The sequence below is a fragment of the Anthonomus grandis genome, chromosome 1 (genome assembly GCF_022605725.1).
Source record: "Anthonomus grandis grandis chromosome 1, icAntGran1.3, whole genome shotgun sequence".
In the NCBI taxonomy this organism is placed as follows: Eukaryota; Metazoa; Arthropoda; class Insecta; order Coleoptera; family Curculionidae; genus Anthonomus; species Anthonomus grandis.
In genome coordinates this window covers 31,322,226-31,340,545 of record NC_065546.1, presented here as the reverse complement: position 1 = coordinate 31,340,545, position 18,320 = coordinate 31,322,226, and the positions used below count along the sequence as shown (strand labels likewise).

General features: G+C 34.2%; 2 protein-coding genes across 6 annotated transcripts in view; one reads left to right on the top strand and one right to left on the bottom strand.

Annotated features, from left to right (window-relative positions):
- LOC126742578 (follistatin-related protein 4-like) overlaps positions 1-18,320 on the top strand; it is a 483,850-nt gene that overhangs the window by 297,230 nt on the left and 168,300 nt on the right. The window lies entirely within an intron of this gene.
- LOC126742608 (uncharacterized) lies at positions 16,796-18,289 on the bottom strand. Its single transcript, XM_050449342.1, has 2 exons — positions 17,768-18,289; positions 16,796-17,713 (listed from the first exon to the last, which is right to left on the bottom strand). Exons 1-2 carry the CDS (start codon positions 18,221-18,223, stop codon positions 17,339-17,341), a joined length of 831 nt encoding a protein of 276 aa, XP_050305299.1. The 5' UTR covers positions 18,224-18,289; the 3' UTR covers positions 16,796-17,338.

The following is an 18,320-nucleotide window of genomic DNA, read 5'->3' as shown; positions in this document are numbered from 1 at the left end:
GCAATCCAACGGTGCCCAAACCGCTGAGCCAAATACTCGCGTACTTGTAAAGCAAAGTGAGCCGGCACTCGATCATGCTGAAACCACATTTGCTGTCTAACGTTTATTGGAACATTTTCAAGGAGTTCTGGGAGAACTTCCACCAAAAAACGCAGATAAATAGGTCCTGTTAACTGTTCCGGTAGAAGGTATGGCCCAATTAAATAATCATCAACAATGCCTGCCATACGTTGACAGACCACCGATTCTGATGTTTTCTTGGAAAAATTGCATAAGAATTTTCTTCGTCCCAAACATGGCTATTCCTACTATTAAAGATACCATCTTTTGTGGAAGAGGCTTCATCAGTCCACAAAACATATCGTAAAAAATTTGGTTGTGCAATGATGTGATCCAGAAGACATCGACAAAATTTAACTCTAGGATGATAATCGGCTGCAGTCATACCTTGAACTTTCTGGAAGTGTTAAGGATGGAGTTGTTGCTCGTGTAGTACCCGCCAGACAGAAGCGTTACTCGTACTCATATTCTTAGCGACGTCACGTGTACTATTTGATGGTTCATCGGCAACTCGCTGAAGCACCTCTTCTTCAAATTCGACCGTTCTTACGGTTCGAGCAACACCAGTATCATGATCTTGGTCTTAAACATGCTTGTCTCAGCGAGCCGCCGATGAACCGCAATAAACTTCAGCAAAGCTGTCGTTCAGGATAACGTTCGTGATACAACCGTGATGCTGCTCATGCATTGCAGTTTGTTGCTCCATTTGCCAAATGCATATCCGCCAATTCTTGATTGGTAAAATTTTCCATTAGCAATAAATGTTTAAAAATTGTAAGCTATAAAATTTTTAAACATGACATTGAGAATTGACATTAATAAGCGTTGATTTTAAACAATTGTTGTTATGGTATCATGTAAAAAAGGTAAAAATAAAGGCAGCAGATCCTATTTAGGTAATTAATGTTTTTTTATAAATTTTAACGCGTCTTAGGGCCGATGTGGCGTAGTGACGCATTTCTGGACCAGGATTCCTATACTCAAATGGATTCTACTGTTGCACTGAACAACCCCTAGAAGTTTGATGCCATAGTTCTGAAACACCCTGTATTCTTGTCCAATTCTGTGCAAAATACATCGAAACGCATTATGTTCGCGAGATCTGATGCATCAAAACGCATTGCGATATTTGGCCAATAGGAGGCGGCAAATTCGCATGACTACATCGTGTAAATCATCTGATTTTTTAAATTCTCCCATACCTAATATCGTTACTCATTAAAGTTTAACTGTTGATGTATTAACGTGTTGATTGGTTGATATTTAATAAAATTGTTATTTTTGACGACGAATCAAAAATATCAATGCCATTAGTAAAGCGTGGTCAGAATATATTTTATCTTCGTCGAATTTAATCAACGAAGATAAAAAAAAATATGGTAAAAAATTGCTCCAAGCTAGATTTAGAATCGACTGGGAAGATAGAATTCCGTTAGCATCTTCAGCTTTCTTTACCCATGCCTTAAGTATTGCACCACAAATTCCAGAAGAAGCACAAGACAATGAAGAGAAAGAGAACTTCCGCGAATACTTAAAAAGAAGATCAAGTGGACCATATTTAATTTATAAGTTTTTCTAATAAAATTACTTCTCGTAACTTGATTTTATGTTTTATTTTACATTAAGTGAAAAAATTGCTCAGCTGGGTTATGTTTAATTTGGTCTTTCTTGGAAAAAGTTTTAGAAAAGAAACCACTTAGGTTGACTTCTAGTAAGCGACTCCTCTATTCAGAATCCTTTTCATATGTATATCAATGTCATGTGTCATGTCAATTACATCTGATTGGCAATGTTGCCAAATACATTTTAAGGTCGGTTCACAGCTCACATCACATCCCCCTTTCTTTAAATTTAAAATAACATTAAAAAAATTTTAATTTAATTTTTTTTTTAAATAACTTACTATAAGTTACAATTTTTTATCACAGATATAGTTTTTCATATTGTTGTCGCTCACTTCTTATTACTACTATTATTCCTTAAATTTAATATCACATATTACAATCGTTACAATAAACATTTAGTGTACAAGTACATAACATTTAACCTTGGTCTAGCAGCTAACTCTGTACTAAAATTTCTTATCTATTATCTCCCGCCTTTTTTTTATTTTTTTTTTCAATTTAATGTAAATTATATGAAATTACCTAAACTATGTAGTATATAATGGGTAGCAAACTGTTTGCTTTTATTGCTAAATTTGATTCTTGTATAAAAAAAATTACTGTAAATTGTGAATACTATGTACTTAAAAAAAAATTGTAATTATGAAATTGTGCCTTTTAGATTAATTTAAAAAAAAAATTGATGCAAGAATCAAATGAGCAACCTTTGCTTCCAAAAATTCCAGTTCTCAGCTACATTGCCTTGGTAAGACATGGGCGGGATACCAGGAAAATTATGGTGCATACAACATATGGTGCTTCAACAGGCCCAGCGATGCCGCTCACCGGTTTTTCCGGTGAAAAACGCGGCTATACGGTGTATTTGTCATAGGATGATGGTGAATTTCTTTTTCTTTGATCGTAAGCTCATTGTAAGGCTGCGCCATGTTTAATTTGGTCTTTCTTGAAAAAGGTTTTAGAAAAGAAACTACTCAGGTTGACTTCTAGTAAGCGACTCCTCTATTGAAAATTCTTTTTATATATGTATGTCAATGTCATGTGTCATGTCAATTACATCTGATTGGCAATGTTGCCAAATACATTTTAAGGTCGGTTCACAGCTCACATCACAGGTTATATCTTTTTTATTCCATATTTACAACATAAAGTGGCATAACCACAATGCCACATGAAGTGGCATTTTCTCACAACCTGTGTTAATTTTGACCTCAACAAGAACTTTGAACAGGAGTATTGACAAGTATCTATGAAACTACCTTAATACGCAGGCTTAAAATAAAAAGAAACAAGAAATATTTGTTTTTTGCTGTAGGTGAAAAAAAAGTTTTGATAGACATAATTTGTTTTAAGAAGTTACTCTTCATATATCCGTCGATGAGTTACACAGAAATTGCGTTTTAGCTTTTTTTCCAAATGGTGCGGTCTTCGGGTTTACAAGTTTTTTGCTCGAGGTTTCAGATTCGACCTCATGGTTAGTTACATCATGGCTTCATTAGCCATGAAATGTGAAAGATTACTTTATAAAAGACCCTCTAACATCTTGAGTTTCACGTATATTTTAGGGTCTTAAGTAAGATTTTATGCAGGGTCTTAAGCCAGGTCTTAAGGCGAGTCTTAAGCGAAGCAAGTCTTAAGGGCCATCCCAAGACCATCCCGAGTCATCTCAGATGCCGTTCCCATTTCCCATCATAAATTAGAGGTTTATCAGTGTTTCTTGCTTCTTCATTACGTTATTGATTGGACATTAGTCAGCTGCTGTCCTTGAATCTACACAGTGGGTTACCAGGTCAAACCAGATAAAAGTAATGTGTAAGCAATATTGTTATTTCTGATTTGTTATTGTTATTTAGATTTTGGGACTAGTCATATTAGCTAATTATTTAATGACTTCTTAATATATTAATTATTGTCTAGTGTCCAAAGTTCTTTCTTGGCAATGTGCAGTGTAATTTAATTTGCTTATCTACTCAAATCATAATTTATTTAATCCCTCCTAATTTACTATCCTGAATTTCATACAGTATTATATGTAAGCAACCCTACTCAAGGGTATATTTATTTTTCTTTAATTAGTATGTACATGTTGTACCGTATCCAGTGCGGTATGACTGACTTTGGCCAAAGGGTAGTTACATACTAACGGGTTATTCGTTTTTTTAATGTTTTATTACTTTAGTGCATAGAGTTTTGATTTCAGGGATTGTTCTTTGACAAAAAAATTTAATAATTCTACAACAATTTAAGGTTAAACCATGAACATTGACCAATATTTGCATATTTTTATAATATAGTTTTGTTAATAATTGAAGCTTATTTTGTGTTTTACTATGCGTTACATTTTTTTACGTCCGCTTGTTAAAATGAGAACCAATTTGCCAGTTACAGGTTTCTTCAACAGCACTTTAAATAAACACATAAACTGGATGGCGCCTATAATTTAAAAGGTAAGCATCTCTAGAATAATTCGTGCCAACCCACCACCAATTAATGTTCTCCAGACTGATAAGCTGCCGTTAGCATATGTGCCACTCTATTAAAGACTTTCAACATCAGTCAATTTTTATAAAAAACAGAAATCTAATATAAAGTGGTTACAGTGTGGTAGGCAAAAATTGTGAATTTTCCAGAAATAAAGATCAGAGGAAGATCATCGATATAAATTAAAAAACAAGATGGAGCCAAGTACTCGACCTTGCGGCAGGCCAACGTCGATAGGTAGCCTTTTAGACTTTTTGTTACCAAAAACCACTTTTTGTATTCTATCTGAGAACTATAAGAGCTAAATCAGTCAAGTACAACTTCCCTGAAACCATAGGCCTCAAGCGTCTGAGGCAGATTTGATTTTTATGATTCACTCAGTTAAAGACCTTGAATGAGTCACAAAAAACTGCTTTTAAATTTAAGTAAAAGGACTTCGGGTGGTTAAAAATAGCATCATCGGTGGTGATCCCCGGCTGAAAACTAAAGTGATAAATGTTAAAAAGAGTACGCCTTCAAGGAAAGCCCATCACACGAGTTTTTACCAGTCTTTCAATAAGTTTATCAAGGGTTGGAAGCAATTTTATTGGCCTAAAAGAGGCCGAAGGACTGTTAAAGTCACTTTCTTTATGCAATAGAATAACTAAGGTGTCCTTAAAAGCCCAAGGAGAAGTGCCAGAGGATACGTCAGAAAGTACATGCAGTGTGGCTTCTGGGAGAGCCGCCAGAACTCTCACAGATACTTTATCCCACCCAGCAGAATACTTGTCCTTTATATCATGCAAAGCTAGTTTAATTTAAGTATAGTAAAAGACGTTCATGATTATAAAAGGATTTTCTAATGTACTGCAAGAATCTAAGATTTTTATCTCAAATGAGCAGGCCCTTGCTGTACCAAGGTTTTCTCTTTTTCTTCCTAATTTTAACTAAACATAAAGACAAGCTCAAAAACCTGTACCAGCCTAAATTGAAACTTTTGAAGGGGTTCATCAGCATTGTCCTTCATTTGAAAGCTGCAATCAGCTTAATTATAAAGCTCCTTAAAAGTGTAAAAATATTTTCAATTGTACAATCTTCCTATTTTTACAAAATAATTAATACTCTGTAAAAAAAGGACATTATGATTGAACAGTCCGGGATTTACTACGTTATAAACAACTGTCGCTCTACAAAAAATTGAGCAGATAAAATCTCGAAGAGTTTCAAACTGAGCTATAACACCAGTAGGCTGACCGCCATGCGTAAGACGACTAGACTAGATATGCAGGGAATTTCCTGCATATCAATTGCCTATAAAACTTCAAACTGAGTTAGCGATATAAAATCGAAAATAGAACTTGATTAATGTTTGCAAGGGATCAGCTGCATCGACTGTTACTGAACAAATAGTATGCGTCATTAAAAACCTAATGCTGTAACATGCGAGTCACAAAATCGGTAAAACTGAAAAAGTCAAAAGCACCGACCGACGTGCCAAAATCGAGTCCTGGTGCCGCTAAATTTACTGCCTCTATGAGACCGCTGTCCATGAATAATTTTAATTAAGCACGTCCCGGGGCGTGCCACTGCATAACGCGTTTTCGGGGTGGGAGGGCAATGAGGGGTGAGAGAGATGGGGTTGATTTACGACATCCGAATCCGAGAGGGATGATGGAAACTTCGCCACCGAAATTCTCCCCGGTTCACTCTCCAGGACTACCAAGAGTTCCTGGAAACTTGAATTTAAAACTTGCGGTTTACATGTCGGAGCAGGGGATGATCGTCATTTGAATAACTCTGTCGTGTGAATAATACAAGAAAGTTTAGTGCTATTAGATAATACGATACATATTGTCTATAAATAATAATAATAATAATAATAATAATAATAATAATAATAATAATAATAATAATAATAATAATAATAATATTCTTTATTTAGCCAATTCTGCTACATAAAAATAAAATACATATTATGGCATTTAATATAATATAAAAGCAAAAAATAAGGATAATATTACAATAATAGTGCATTCACATATGAGTGGGAATATAAAAAAAGGTAAGAGAAACAAACATATACAATGCAAAAATAAAATCATATAAATAAAATCTTAAGTTAAACGTTAAAGAATAAATAATAAAACATGAGTTATAAAAATAAAATTTTAAAATATAAAATGAGTTAAAAAACACACAATAATATTAGGGTAAAATAGATAATAAATTAAACTTAAAATGACATAAAATAATTTAAACCTATAAAATAAAACGTATAATGATATAACACAAGATATGAAGTTCATAACACAGAATAAAGATAAAAAAGATTAATACTAAATGTCTAGAACAAATTTTCTCAAGAGGCTTTTAAACACGTTAAATCTATCACAGGATTTAAGACTAGCCGGTAACCAATTGAATTCTATTAAGCCCCTAATATTATTAACTTGAGGAACTGAGTTGTATTACATCTGTCAACTAGGAAATCTGTTCGGTTGCGAGCATGATAATTATAAACATCACTAAAAATTGTCAGTTTATCACAGATATAGTCTGGTAGCAGACGATGTTTTAATATAAAAATAAACAGATAAACATTAAACATTATTCTTTGGTTCACAGACAACATACCTAGGACGTTTACCATAGACACAACTGGGGTATAACGATTACATATAAGGATCAGTCCTATAGCTCTATTTTGTATTATTTCAAACTGGTTTATTATATATTGGGGTAAATTAAATAATAATGTCGAATAGAATTGCAGATGGGGTAGGGCAATAGCATTATAAAGCATTAGTTTTGTGCGCATTGATAGATTTTGATAGACTTTCTTTGAAAACTTCCTCATTATGTAATTATTAGCATGCACATGGAAGTTTAGGCTTGCGTCCAATATAGTGCCTAAGTATTTTATTTCCTATTCAAAAAGAATTTTTGTTCCATCTACAATAATGTCCATAGCCTCAATGTCTACCCGGCTCAATCTTCATTTTCTGTTAAACACATAGAATTTTTATTTATTGGCATTTAAACTCAGTTTATTGTGGCAGAGCCAGCCAAATAAGTTAGCAAGATCAGTGTTTATATTAGATACCAGTTTATTAAGATTTTTACCAACTGTGTAAATTATGGTATCATCTGCAAATAAAAGGTTTTACATTTTTTGACTACTTTTATCATATCATTAATATATATAAAAAAATTTTTTTGGTACCGTTGAATAGAGAATTTTACGCTGCTTACTATGATGTATCACACGATGGGGGTTCCCATTTGACATATTAAAGGTTAGCTGGAGGTGAGGAGGTGATTGACAGAACTTCAGTAAATGCATAATTAAACGTCCCCCTGCATATCTAATTTGACGTGTTTTTTTTTTTTTTTTTTTTTTTTTTTTTTAAGAAAGTTATTAAGGGTGGATCGTTTTGAAATAAAACCACTGTATAGTGTAAACAATAATGGACCTAACACTGTGCCTTGCGGTACACCAAATATAACATCAAGAACGGCAGAAAGACAACTAACATACTTAACACGTTGGACTCTGTTACATAGATAAGATTTAAACCAGTTTAAGACTGTACCCCTAATGCCTAATATTGCTAATTTTTTAATTAAAATATTCCTATCAATGGTTTCAAAAGCTCTTTTAAAATCTAAAAATACGGCTAAAATATAGTTATCACTGTCAATGGCTCTGAGAAAATTATCACAAATATCGACAACCACTGATTCACAAGAGTGATTCTGATGGAAACCTGATCGATTGGAAATGATTATTGAATTTTCGTTGCAAAAATCAAGAAGTTGCTCTTTTACACAAACCTCAAGGAGCTTTTCATAGACAGGTACGGTGTTAATGGGTCTGAATTCATTGTGATTAATGGTATTTTGTACTTTTGGAACAGGAATAACAGAGGACAGTTTCAAGGATTCTGGAAACATACCGTTGCTTAAAGAACTGTTTATAATATTTAACAGACGGTCACCTACATCAGACAGTACAGCCTCGGATATACCACTCTTTGTTGATTAATTGCGCTGAGTTCAAATAAAAAATAAAATTAAAAAGTTAGTTAACTCACGATGAAAAAAAAAAGGAAAAAAAAAGTAATTTAGTGGACTGTAAACACTTAATGAGATTAACTAAAAACTTGGAAAAAGCTGTTGTGAGACCTTACCTTTTATTATCGGTGGCCGAGATTTACGAATTATCTACACTTTCACGCTAGCGATTTCTCGGTGTTGAGTCGCGACTCTAAACTTCCTCTTCTCAAGTCTTCCGAAAGTGGCAAAGGACAGAGCTTCACCACAGGTCGCTTTAAAGTCCCATTACTAGTGCGAACAGTAACAACTCTCACTATTCCATCTAAACCTGGATGTACCTCAGTTATGGGGCCCATTGACCAATGCAGAGGAGGGGCCCAATCATTGCGAATTAAAACTAAAGTTCCTGGTGAAAGATTACCACTGGATTTATGCCACTTAGCACGTTGGTGCAACGTATGCAAGTACTCACCAGACCAACGACGCCAAAAATCTTGGTGCATTTTTTGAAGCATTTGCCAACGATCCAATTGACGAACGGGAAGTGAGGTGACATCCAATTCAGGAGGAACACTCAGAGGTTCCAGGGTCAGGAAATGACCCGGGGTTAGAGCGGTCATATCATTGGGATCATTACTAAAGGGTGTAAGAGGTCGCGAGTTAAGAAAGGCCTCAATCTGAACCAATACAGTATTTAGCTCCTCATAGGTCAAACACTGCATACCAATGACTCTGTATAAATGAGTTTTTACAGATTTCACTCCGGCCTCCCACAATCCTCCAAAGTGGGGCGCAGAGGGGGGGTTAAAATGCCATGTTATACCTTCAGATGCGGCGGATTTTAACATAAAATTATTTAACTACTTGGATGCACCAATAAAGTTGCTACCACAATCGCTGTACAAATGTTGGCAGCGACCTCGGCGAGCTACAAATCGTCTCAAAGCAGCTAAGAAAGCTTCCGTAGATAGACTGGATACCAATTCTAAATGCAAAGCTTTAGTCGCAAAGCAAACAAACAAACATAAATAGGCCTTACTGGTACGACAGCCGCGGTAACGAGACATCATGACATTGAATGGACCAGCATAATCAACGCCGGTATGAAGAAAAGGTTTTACCTGTGATACGCGGGATGCAGGCAAATCACCCATAGGAGGTTGAATTGACTGAGGCCTACATCTAAAGCATCTAACACATTTACCAAGAATACGACGAATAACGGCTTTAGATGACAATATCCAAAATTGCTGTGTACTAAGAAACTGAACACTCTGCACACCAGCGTGAAAATAGTTTAAATGAAAAAAAGTAACTACAAGCCTTGTAAACTCGTGATTACTGGGTAGGAGAGCGGGATAGTTATTGTTAAAACTTAAAGAATGTTTTAATCTACTACCGACACGTAGTATCCCAGCACTATTTGGGAAAACATTCAATTTTCTAAACGCTTTCGAAGGCATTTTATTTCCTTGAATTAACATTATATCCGAGGAAAAGGTTTGTGACTGAACATGTCTAACCAAAAGCATTAATGCATTGTGGAGTTCTACCAAAGCAAGGTTACCCTCATATTTTTTGCGGGGCAATGAAATATTATGCTTATAGCGAAGAATATAGGCCATAATGCGTTTCAGTTTGTCGAGCGACGAGAACCTTGAAATAAGATTATCCAGAAAATCCTTAGAAGAAAAAATTGAGAGACATGTTTCTTTTCTTCAGGTAAATCATGTGAAGTTGAAGGAGTGTTTATGAAGGAGATCCAGTTGCGAGTTGAGCTAATTAAAAAACTAGGACCCGCCCACCAAAGCGAACTATTACATAACTCCATAGGGAGCAAACCTCTAGAACCGAGGTCGGCTGTATTATTCTCAGATGAAACATGATGCCAACAAGATAAAGGTAATCTTTCTTGGATAAAAGAAACGCGGTTGCTAACAAAAGTACTCCACCGATGCGGAGAGGCTTTAATCCAAGAAAGTGCTATTGTAGAATCACTCCAGGCGTATATTTTATTGATAACAAAAGATGTTTTATAAATATCGTAAACATGTGATAGCAAACGAGACAATAGCACGGCCGCACAAAGTTCTAGACGTGGTATAGAAAGTGTCTTTAGTGGTGCAACTTTTGATTTTGCACAACTAAAACGAGTGGTTGCCTGACCGTTAGGTAGTAAACTACAAAAGTAAATAACGGTACAAGTTCGAACCCTCCTTTCTGCAGCATCAGTGCTAAGTCTTTTTGAAGTTTTCTAGAATCTTCAATTGTTGATGAACCTCCAGTTAGATCATCAACATAGCATGAATTTAAAATAATTTGCGAGGCCTCAGGAAAATTATCCTTTTCCTCTTCAGCCAGAACAAACAATGACTTGATAGCCAAATAATCGCTTGATAGCGCGCATGTTAGTCCATACGTTACCGTGAGAAGGCGGTAATCAGCTATAGGTTGATCTTTAGAAAAGTGCCAAACAATTATCTGATCATCAGTGTGGGCAGGGTTAACGATAATTTGCCGAAACATTTGACGAATATCCGCTAGGAAAACAAAGCGATGAATTCTAAAACCAAGAAGCAACGCAAAAATGTCAGCTTGCAATTTTGGGCCAGACAGAAGATGATCATTAAGTGACATACCATCTGATGGTTTGGCAGAGGCATTGAATACGACACGAAGCTTAGTAGTGGGACTTGAATCCTTTAAAACACAGTGATGTGGAATATAGAACGACTTTTTTGGGATTACATCTAAAGATGCTTTAAACTAAAGAAAAATACCGAGTGATAAAAGAACATGAATTAATATGAACTAAATAAACTAAATGAAAATTAAATGAAAACTTAACACTCTTACCTCCTCCTACTTTTTTCAGATTTTTTAGAATTTCTTTCATTCGTTTCATTGAAATTTTTTTAAACTCGGAAAAGATCTTATTAGTTCAGGGGCCCTGGTAAAATGAGTTATCATATTTGGAGATTGTGGAATATTTTGAATGATACTGTCGATACTATCTATAAAATATTTATTAATTTTTTGTACAATCACCACTTTTTGATTTACCAGTTCTCCTTCAAAATTTATTTCATTGGGCACTGTTTGACTTTTACCAGGTAGTAGAGTCTTAAGATTTTTCCATAATTCCTTAGGGTTGTTTTTATTTTCATCTATGCATTCTGCATAAAATTTTTCCTTCTCTACTCTAATTTTATTAACAATAATATTTCTTTTTGCCTTATACTCATCCCAGGCACCCTCACTCCTATAAAGACCAGACCTTTTATACAAAATATGCCTTTCATGCATAAGGTTTTAAATGTCAGAGGTTATCCATTTTTTATCCACATATTTTTGCTTTTGGATAATCTTGACTTTAGGGCACATTTGGTCTAAGATCGTCTCAATATCCCCAATCATAGAGTCTGCCAGTAAATTTACATCAGAGCTATCCTTGTTCTTGCTTTGTTATTGTGTAGATGATTAGAATTATAATTTTTAAAAGATCTTTGATAAATCACGGTATCAACAGGTGGTTTTTCTTGCTGGTTAAATAAAATAGGTATAATTGAGTGGTCACTGATTTTAGGGGTCAGATGTACCTTATCATTTGTAATAATAAATTCTATTAGAGTGGTATGTATGAACTGGCTTGTATGAACTATTCTGGTAGGCTCTTTCACTATTTGTGTAAATCCTTTTGAATCTGTAAGATTTTTTATTTTATTCCCATAAAAGGTGTGTTTCAGTAGATCGAAATTAAAATCACCAACAATAATGTTAGTACCATTAAAACTGCTTACTTCATCTAAATATTCTTCGAGGAAATCTAAAAAATTGGCGTCATATTTGTTTGGTGGATGATACAACACTGAACACAAATACTTAATATTCCACACAGACAATTCCAAGGACAATAACCAGACACAAGAATTAACAAAAAGGACATTTTTCCTTTTATATCGAATATCAGATCTTATCAAGGTCATAACTCCTCCTGTTCTACTGTTATTACTGTTACACTGTTCCAACATGTACCCATCTATGTTCAGCTCTCATGGTTCGACATCAGGTGTTATATGTGTCTCACTCAAAAGAACAACTTTCGGCCTCCAATCGTTAACCAGCAAAATAATACTATGCTTATTATTTAAATAACCTTGACAATTAAAATAAATAATGTTGGAGCTTAGTACAATATTGGGTTTTAGTTGCTATATTATGTACTTACTACATTGAATTTCTTCTATTGTCTTATAGGATTCAGTTCCTATGAAATATGATTTATATTTAAGTTAAGACCATATTTTTTATTGGACACCACACAATTTACACATTTAACAAAATTCACATTATATTCTTTAGCATCGTGGTTTTCACAACACTTTGCACATACTTTGTTCTCTTTACAATCCTTAAGTAAATGACCATATCGACAACATCTAAAGCACCTTCGAATTCTCTACTCGTTGAAGACTATACAGCGGTTCCATCCGATATTTATTCTTTTTTTTCAATAAAAACACCATACGTAGTAGCATCAACTTCTAGGACCATGCTAAATTTTTTGCTTAGAATATTCGATTTTTTTACAATTTTTATTTTCTTGTTGGGACTATCTTGCAAGTTGTTTTGCTTATTTATTTTTGTTACAATCTCATTTTCTGGAAGGGGATACTCAGATTGACTTATGCCCACTACTTTAACATGGTGTTCTAACACTTTTGGGATATCCACACTATAACAATCTCTCATTTTATTCTGAATGTGGGCTTGAATATTGGATATCTCCTTTTCTGTACCACATTTTAGAATAATTCCTCCATTATTTGTTGTCTTCCCCAAAGTTAAGCCCGCACCTAAATCAGTAGGATCTACTTTACTTCTTAAATCTTCTTTTACCTTCTGTACATCTTTTTGAGGAGACTTTTGTTTTACTATCAATACCTTATTATCGTTTTTTTGTAACATTGTAGCATAGGTTGCTTCAACATTACCCTTTGGCTGTACTGTCACAAATTGCTTATTTTCTTTTAAACTAGCTATCTCGACTTTAAGGCTACGGTTTTCCAACAACAACAAATCTACTTTTTGGCTTAACTCTTTTGTTTTCTCTACTAGTAGTAACAATGCAGCATCAACATCTACTTCTTAATCTCCTTGATCTTCCAAACGACTCCTTTTTCTTGTCTTCGGCTCTTGAGTATTTTGTACAAGTCCGATAGCACCCGTGGAATTCGGATCGCACACCTCACATTTCCAAGTGGCTTTTTTCATATGAAAGCCTCTCATATTCTCTCCATATTCTCACACTTCCCATGAAAAAACATGCCACATACGGTACATTGTATAATCGACTTTACATCATCGAAAGTGGCCTTACATTTGAAACAACTATTTGAAGGATCCCCGTTAAAAGTTTTGCTTCCGCCTGCCATTTCACATAAAACAATTTAACACTGGGATATTGGAACGTAGCTCATGAGTTATTTGTGGACACAACACATAAACAAAATGGGCGACTTAAAATTTTACACAGTATTCTAAGGTTTTATGTCTGAAAAAAATGGTTTTCTAGGTTCAATAACAACACTGACGATTCAACAACTACTAAAATAATCACATACAACAAAATTAAGCAAAATGCAATATAAACCCGCTAAATAGATACCCAGTGCGAGAGTAAATAATATACACCTTACTACGCGACTACGTTCGCGTTTCGTTATTTTTGATTATTTAAAATTTTAATTATTTGAAATTAAATAGTATCTAAGACTATATTGCATAATTTGCCTGAAAATTTTCTAAATTAACTCGTAGATCGAAACCTTACATCCTTTGCCTAATATTATTATTTCGATCAATAAACAAACTAACTTGTTAGCCCTAATTATTAATAAATCCTTAATTTATAATAACTGAATTTAGTGTTCTCTGAATGAAACAGATGGACCAAATATTTGCATACGCGGTAAGTTAAAAATACTGGGTGCCAAGGAAAATGTATTTTTAAAAATAGTAAAAAAAGTTCCTATAAATATAGGGCGGAACATGCATATTAAGGGAGTTAGGGGCACTGAAAGGGTGAATTTAAAAATAGGTTATTTTTAAATTGCAATGCAACATAATTGAAAAAAATTAAATATCACTACTAGGTAGTAGAAAATTCAATTTTAGATAAAGTGGGAGAAAACTACTTTTAATATCTGGAAAATTTGACAAATTCTTTTAATTGCCTGAATAAAATGAGAAATAGTTTAAGAGCCTTGAAATAATGAGAAATAATCTACAGGCAATTAAAATTTGTATATTGGAGTTCCTGGAAAAATAAGAAATGTCTTTACTTACCTGGAAAAAATAAAAAATTACTTACAGGCAGATGAACATTTAATATTAGGCGAATGAGAGAAAATCAGTTTTGGCTTCCTGGAAAAAATGAGAAATGGTTTAAGAGCCTCGAAAAAATGAGAATTTACTTACAGGAAGTTAAAAATTGAATATTGGACTTGAGAAATATGTTCAATTGCCTGTAAAACAATAAGAAATTACTTATAGGAACATTCAATATAAAAAAAAGTGAGACGAAATCACTTTTAATACCTGAAAGAAATGAAAAATACTTTTAACTGCCTGAATAAAATTTAAAAAAATTTTAAAAACTTTTCAATTAGGTAGTTGAAAATACAATTTTAGGTGAAATAAAAAAAAACTTTTAACTGCCTGAAAAAAATGAGAAGTGCTTAAATACTTTAAAAAAAAGGAGAAATCATTTCCAGGTAGATTAAGAAATATTATTGAAGTGCCTCGAAAAAATGAGAACATTCTTCAGTTTTCTGAAAAAAAAATAGAAATTACTTACCAACAGTTGAAAATTGGATTTTCAGTGAAGTGAGAAAAAATCATTTTTAACTGCTTAAAAGAAATGTGAAATACTTTAATGGCATTTAAATAATGAGGCAGTTAAAAATTGAATATTGAAGTACCTAGAAAAAATAAAACGTTACTTTCAGGTAGTCGAAAATTTAATTTTAAGTGAAGTGAGAAAAAATCATTTTTAACTAAGAGAAATGAGAAATATTTTAATAGCCTTAAAAAAAAGAAAGAAATTATTTACAGGCAATTAAAAATGAAATATTAGAGAGCCTGGGAAAAAAATTAAAAATTTCTTCAATTGTCTGAAAAAAATTACTTACAGGCAGTTAAATATTTGATATAAAATGAAGTGAGAGAATATCATCTTAAATGCTTTGAAGAAATACTTTTTACTGCCTGGATAAAGTGAGAAATGCTTTGATGGTATGAGAAAAATAAGAAAAATATGAAAATATCGGAGTCCCTGGAAAAAATTAAAAATTACTTACAAGCAGTTAAAAATTAAGTACTGCATTGTGTGAAAAAAATTTAAAATGACTTCAGTAGCTTGAACAAAAAAGACAAATTATTTTCAGGCAGTTAAAAATTGAGTACTGGATTAGCTGGGAAAAAATTAGAAATTTCCTTATTTAGTAATAATATTTCGTAATTCATAGGTGAAAATCGAATTTTAAGTCAAGAAGGAAGTAATCACATTTAACTGCCTGGAAAAAATAAGAAATACTTTAATGGCATTAAAAAAAAATAGAAATCATTTACAGGTAGTTAAAAATTGAATATTAGAGTACCTGAAAATAAAGGAAAAATTACTTACAAGCAGTTAAAAATTGAATTTAAAATGAAGTAAAAGAGAATCATTTTTAAGGCTTGGACAAAAGGAAAAATGGTTTATAGGCCTTGAAAAAATTATAAATTATTTAAGGGCAATTAAAAACGAAATGTTAGAGTGCCTGGAAAAACTCAGAAATTTTTTTAATTGTCTGGAAAAAAATAAAAATTACTTACAGGCAGTTAAATATTTAATATAAAATGAAGTGATAGAATATCACCTTTAGTGCCTGGAAGAAATACTTTTAACTGCCTGGATAAAATGAGAAATCCTTTGATGGTATAAGAAAAATGGGAAAAATAAGAAAATATCGGAGTACCTAGAAAAAATTAAAAATTACTTCAGTAGCTTGAAAAAAAATGAGAAATTATTTACAGGCAGTTAAAAATGAAGTACTGGATTAAAAATTAGAAATTTCCTTAATTAGTAATGATATTTTGTGATTCGTAGGTGAAAATTCAATTTTAAGTCAAGAAAGAAGTGTCTAAACGACATTTTTTAAATATTATATTATTATATAATCACATTTAACTGCCTGTAAGAAATGCGAAATACTTTAATGAATTAAAAAAAAATAAAAATAATTTACAGGCAGTTAAAAATTGAATACTAGAGTACCTGGAAAGATATACAATTACTTATAGACGTTTGAAAATTTAATTTAAAGTTATATGGGAGAAAATCATTTTTATTGCCTGGAAAATAAAAAAATAATTTTAGCTATCAGGAAGGAATGAGAAATGCTTAAAGCGCTTTAAAAAATAAGTAATCATTTCGAGGAAGTTAAAAATTGATTAAAGAAGTGTCAGAAATTTTTTCCGTTGCCTGAAAAAAATTTGGAATTACGTACAGGCAGTTCAAAATTAGATTTTAAGTGATGTGAGAACAAATAGCTTTTAACTGCTTGGAAGAGTTGAGAAATGGTTTAGTAGCCTTGAGAAAAATGAGAAATAATTAACAGGTAATCTAAATTAGATATTGAAATGCTTGGCACAGTAAGAAATTTCTTCAATTGCCTAGATAACATAAGAAACATTTTTGACTGCTTAGATAAAAGCAGAAGTTATTTAAGTGCCTTAAAAAAAATAAAATATTTACAGGCAGTTAAAAGTTTAAAATGGTGAGTGCCTGGGAAAAATGAGAAATCACTTACAGATAGTAAAAAATTCGATTTTAAGTTAAATGAGAAAAAATTACTTGAATAGAATTGTCGAAACAGTGGGCCGCCAAGGCAGTTGCGCATATAGGTCTCCTGATGGACCCGTCATGCCCCACCGGGGTTTACCAGAGCCCAACGGCCTTAGAGAAACCGATAAGGCTCTCTGGTCTGAAGGACCTTAAGTCACTCGGTACACTGAAAGTGTTACCCAAGTATTTGAACCTAGCGCGCGTGAGTGCTGGGCACTCCCCGACTACATGGTCAACGGTTTCATCCTTCTCACAGCACCATCAGCATTCCGAGTTGTCCGCAATACCGATGGTTTCTTAAGTGCCAGTGACCGATTAAAAGACCTGTCACTAGCCGAATTTCGCGTCTTTTTAGGCGTAGTAGATTTTTGGTGAGACAGGCCGAGGGCCCACCTATGTGCGCTTTGGCCTGTCTCATACCAGGCGACTCAGTCCATCTTCGGTGAGTCAACTTGTCCATCAGACCCTTCATTGACGCGACCGCAACGCATTTGGCGATACCAACTATGGGTTCCGGCCCTATCGGAACATTCGCGGATCCCAGTCTGGCAAGAGAGTCCGCTTCCTTATTACCTGCATGGCCTGCGTGGACAGGTATCCAGACGAGCTGGACCCTGCGGCCAACCTGTACCAGTTTTTTCAGGACTTTTATGCACTCTAGTACAAGCTTGGAGCTTACCTTTGCGGTCGTGATAGCCTTAATGGCAGCTCTGCTGTCCGAGCATATTGATACGACTGTATTGCGGTGTCCGCAGCTTAGGATTTTCTGTCCGCATTTTAATACAGCGAATACTTCGGCCTGGAAGACAGTGGCGTGCTCCCCCAGCGAGTATGCCCTACTGGTATGTGGGATCCCACCACAAAGCCCTGATCCAACTCTGTTATTCATTCTAAAGCCATCTGTGTACCAGATGGTCCCCCTATTTAGCAATGCAGGTCTGTTGGAATGCTGCCACTCCTCTCTGCCTGCAATGTGCGTCACGAATCCCTCGCAGTCCATAATCATTGGAGCCATGCAGTCACTGCCCATCAGAAGGAGAGGACATTCCTCTATAGCCCGTGACCAAATTTTTGCGTGACCGGTCTCGCCAGCACGTAGTTCGCCGAGGACGTATAGCCTGTACGCAGTCCTCATTGCCTCGAATTGCACAACGAGGTCCAGAGGCGGAAGGCTCAGCAGAGTCTCAAGCGCTCTAGTTGGCGCCGTCCGCATGAAAAAAAAATTACTTTTA

Bases quoted from the DNA above. Each gene is read 5' to 3' on its own strand.
- LOC126742608 (XM_050449342.1), bottom strand. From the start codon at position 18,223: ATGAGGACTGCGTACAGGCTATACGTCCTCGGCGAACTACGTGCTGGC. The intron at 17,714-17,767 runs GTAAGCTCCAAG...AAACTGGTACAG, and splicing joins AGGCTATCACGACCGCAAAG to GTTGGCCGCAGGGTCCAGCT.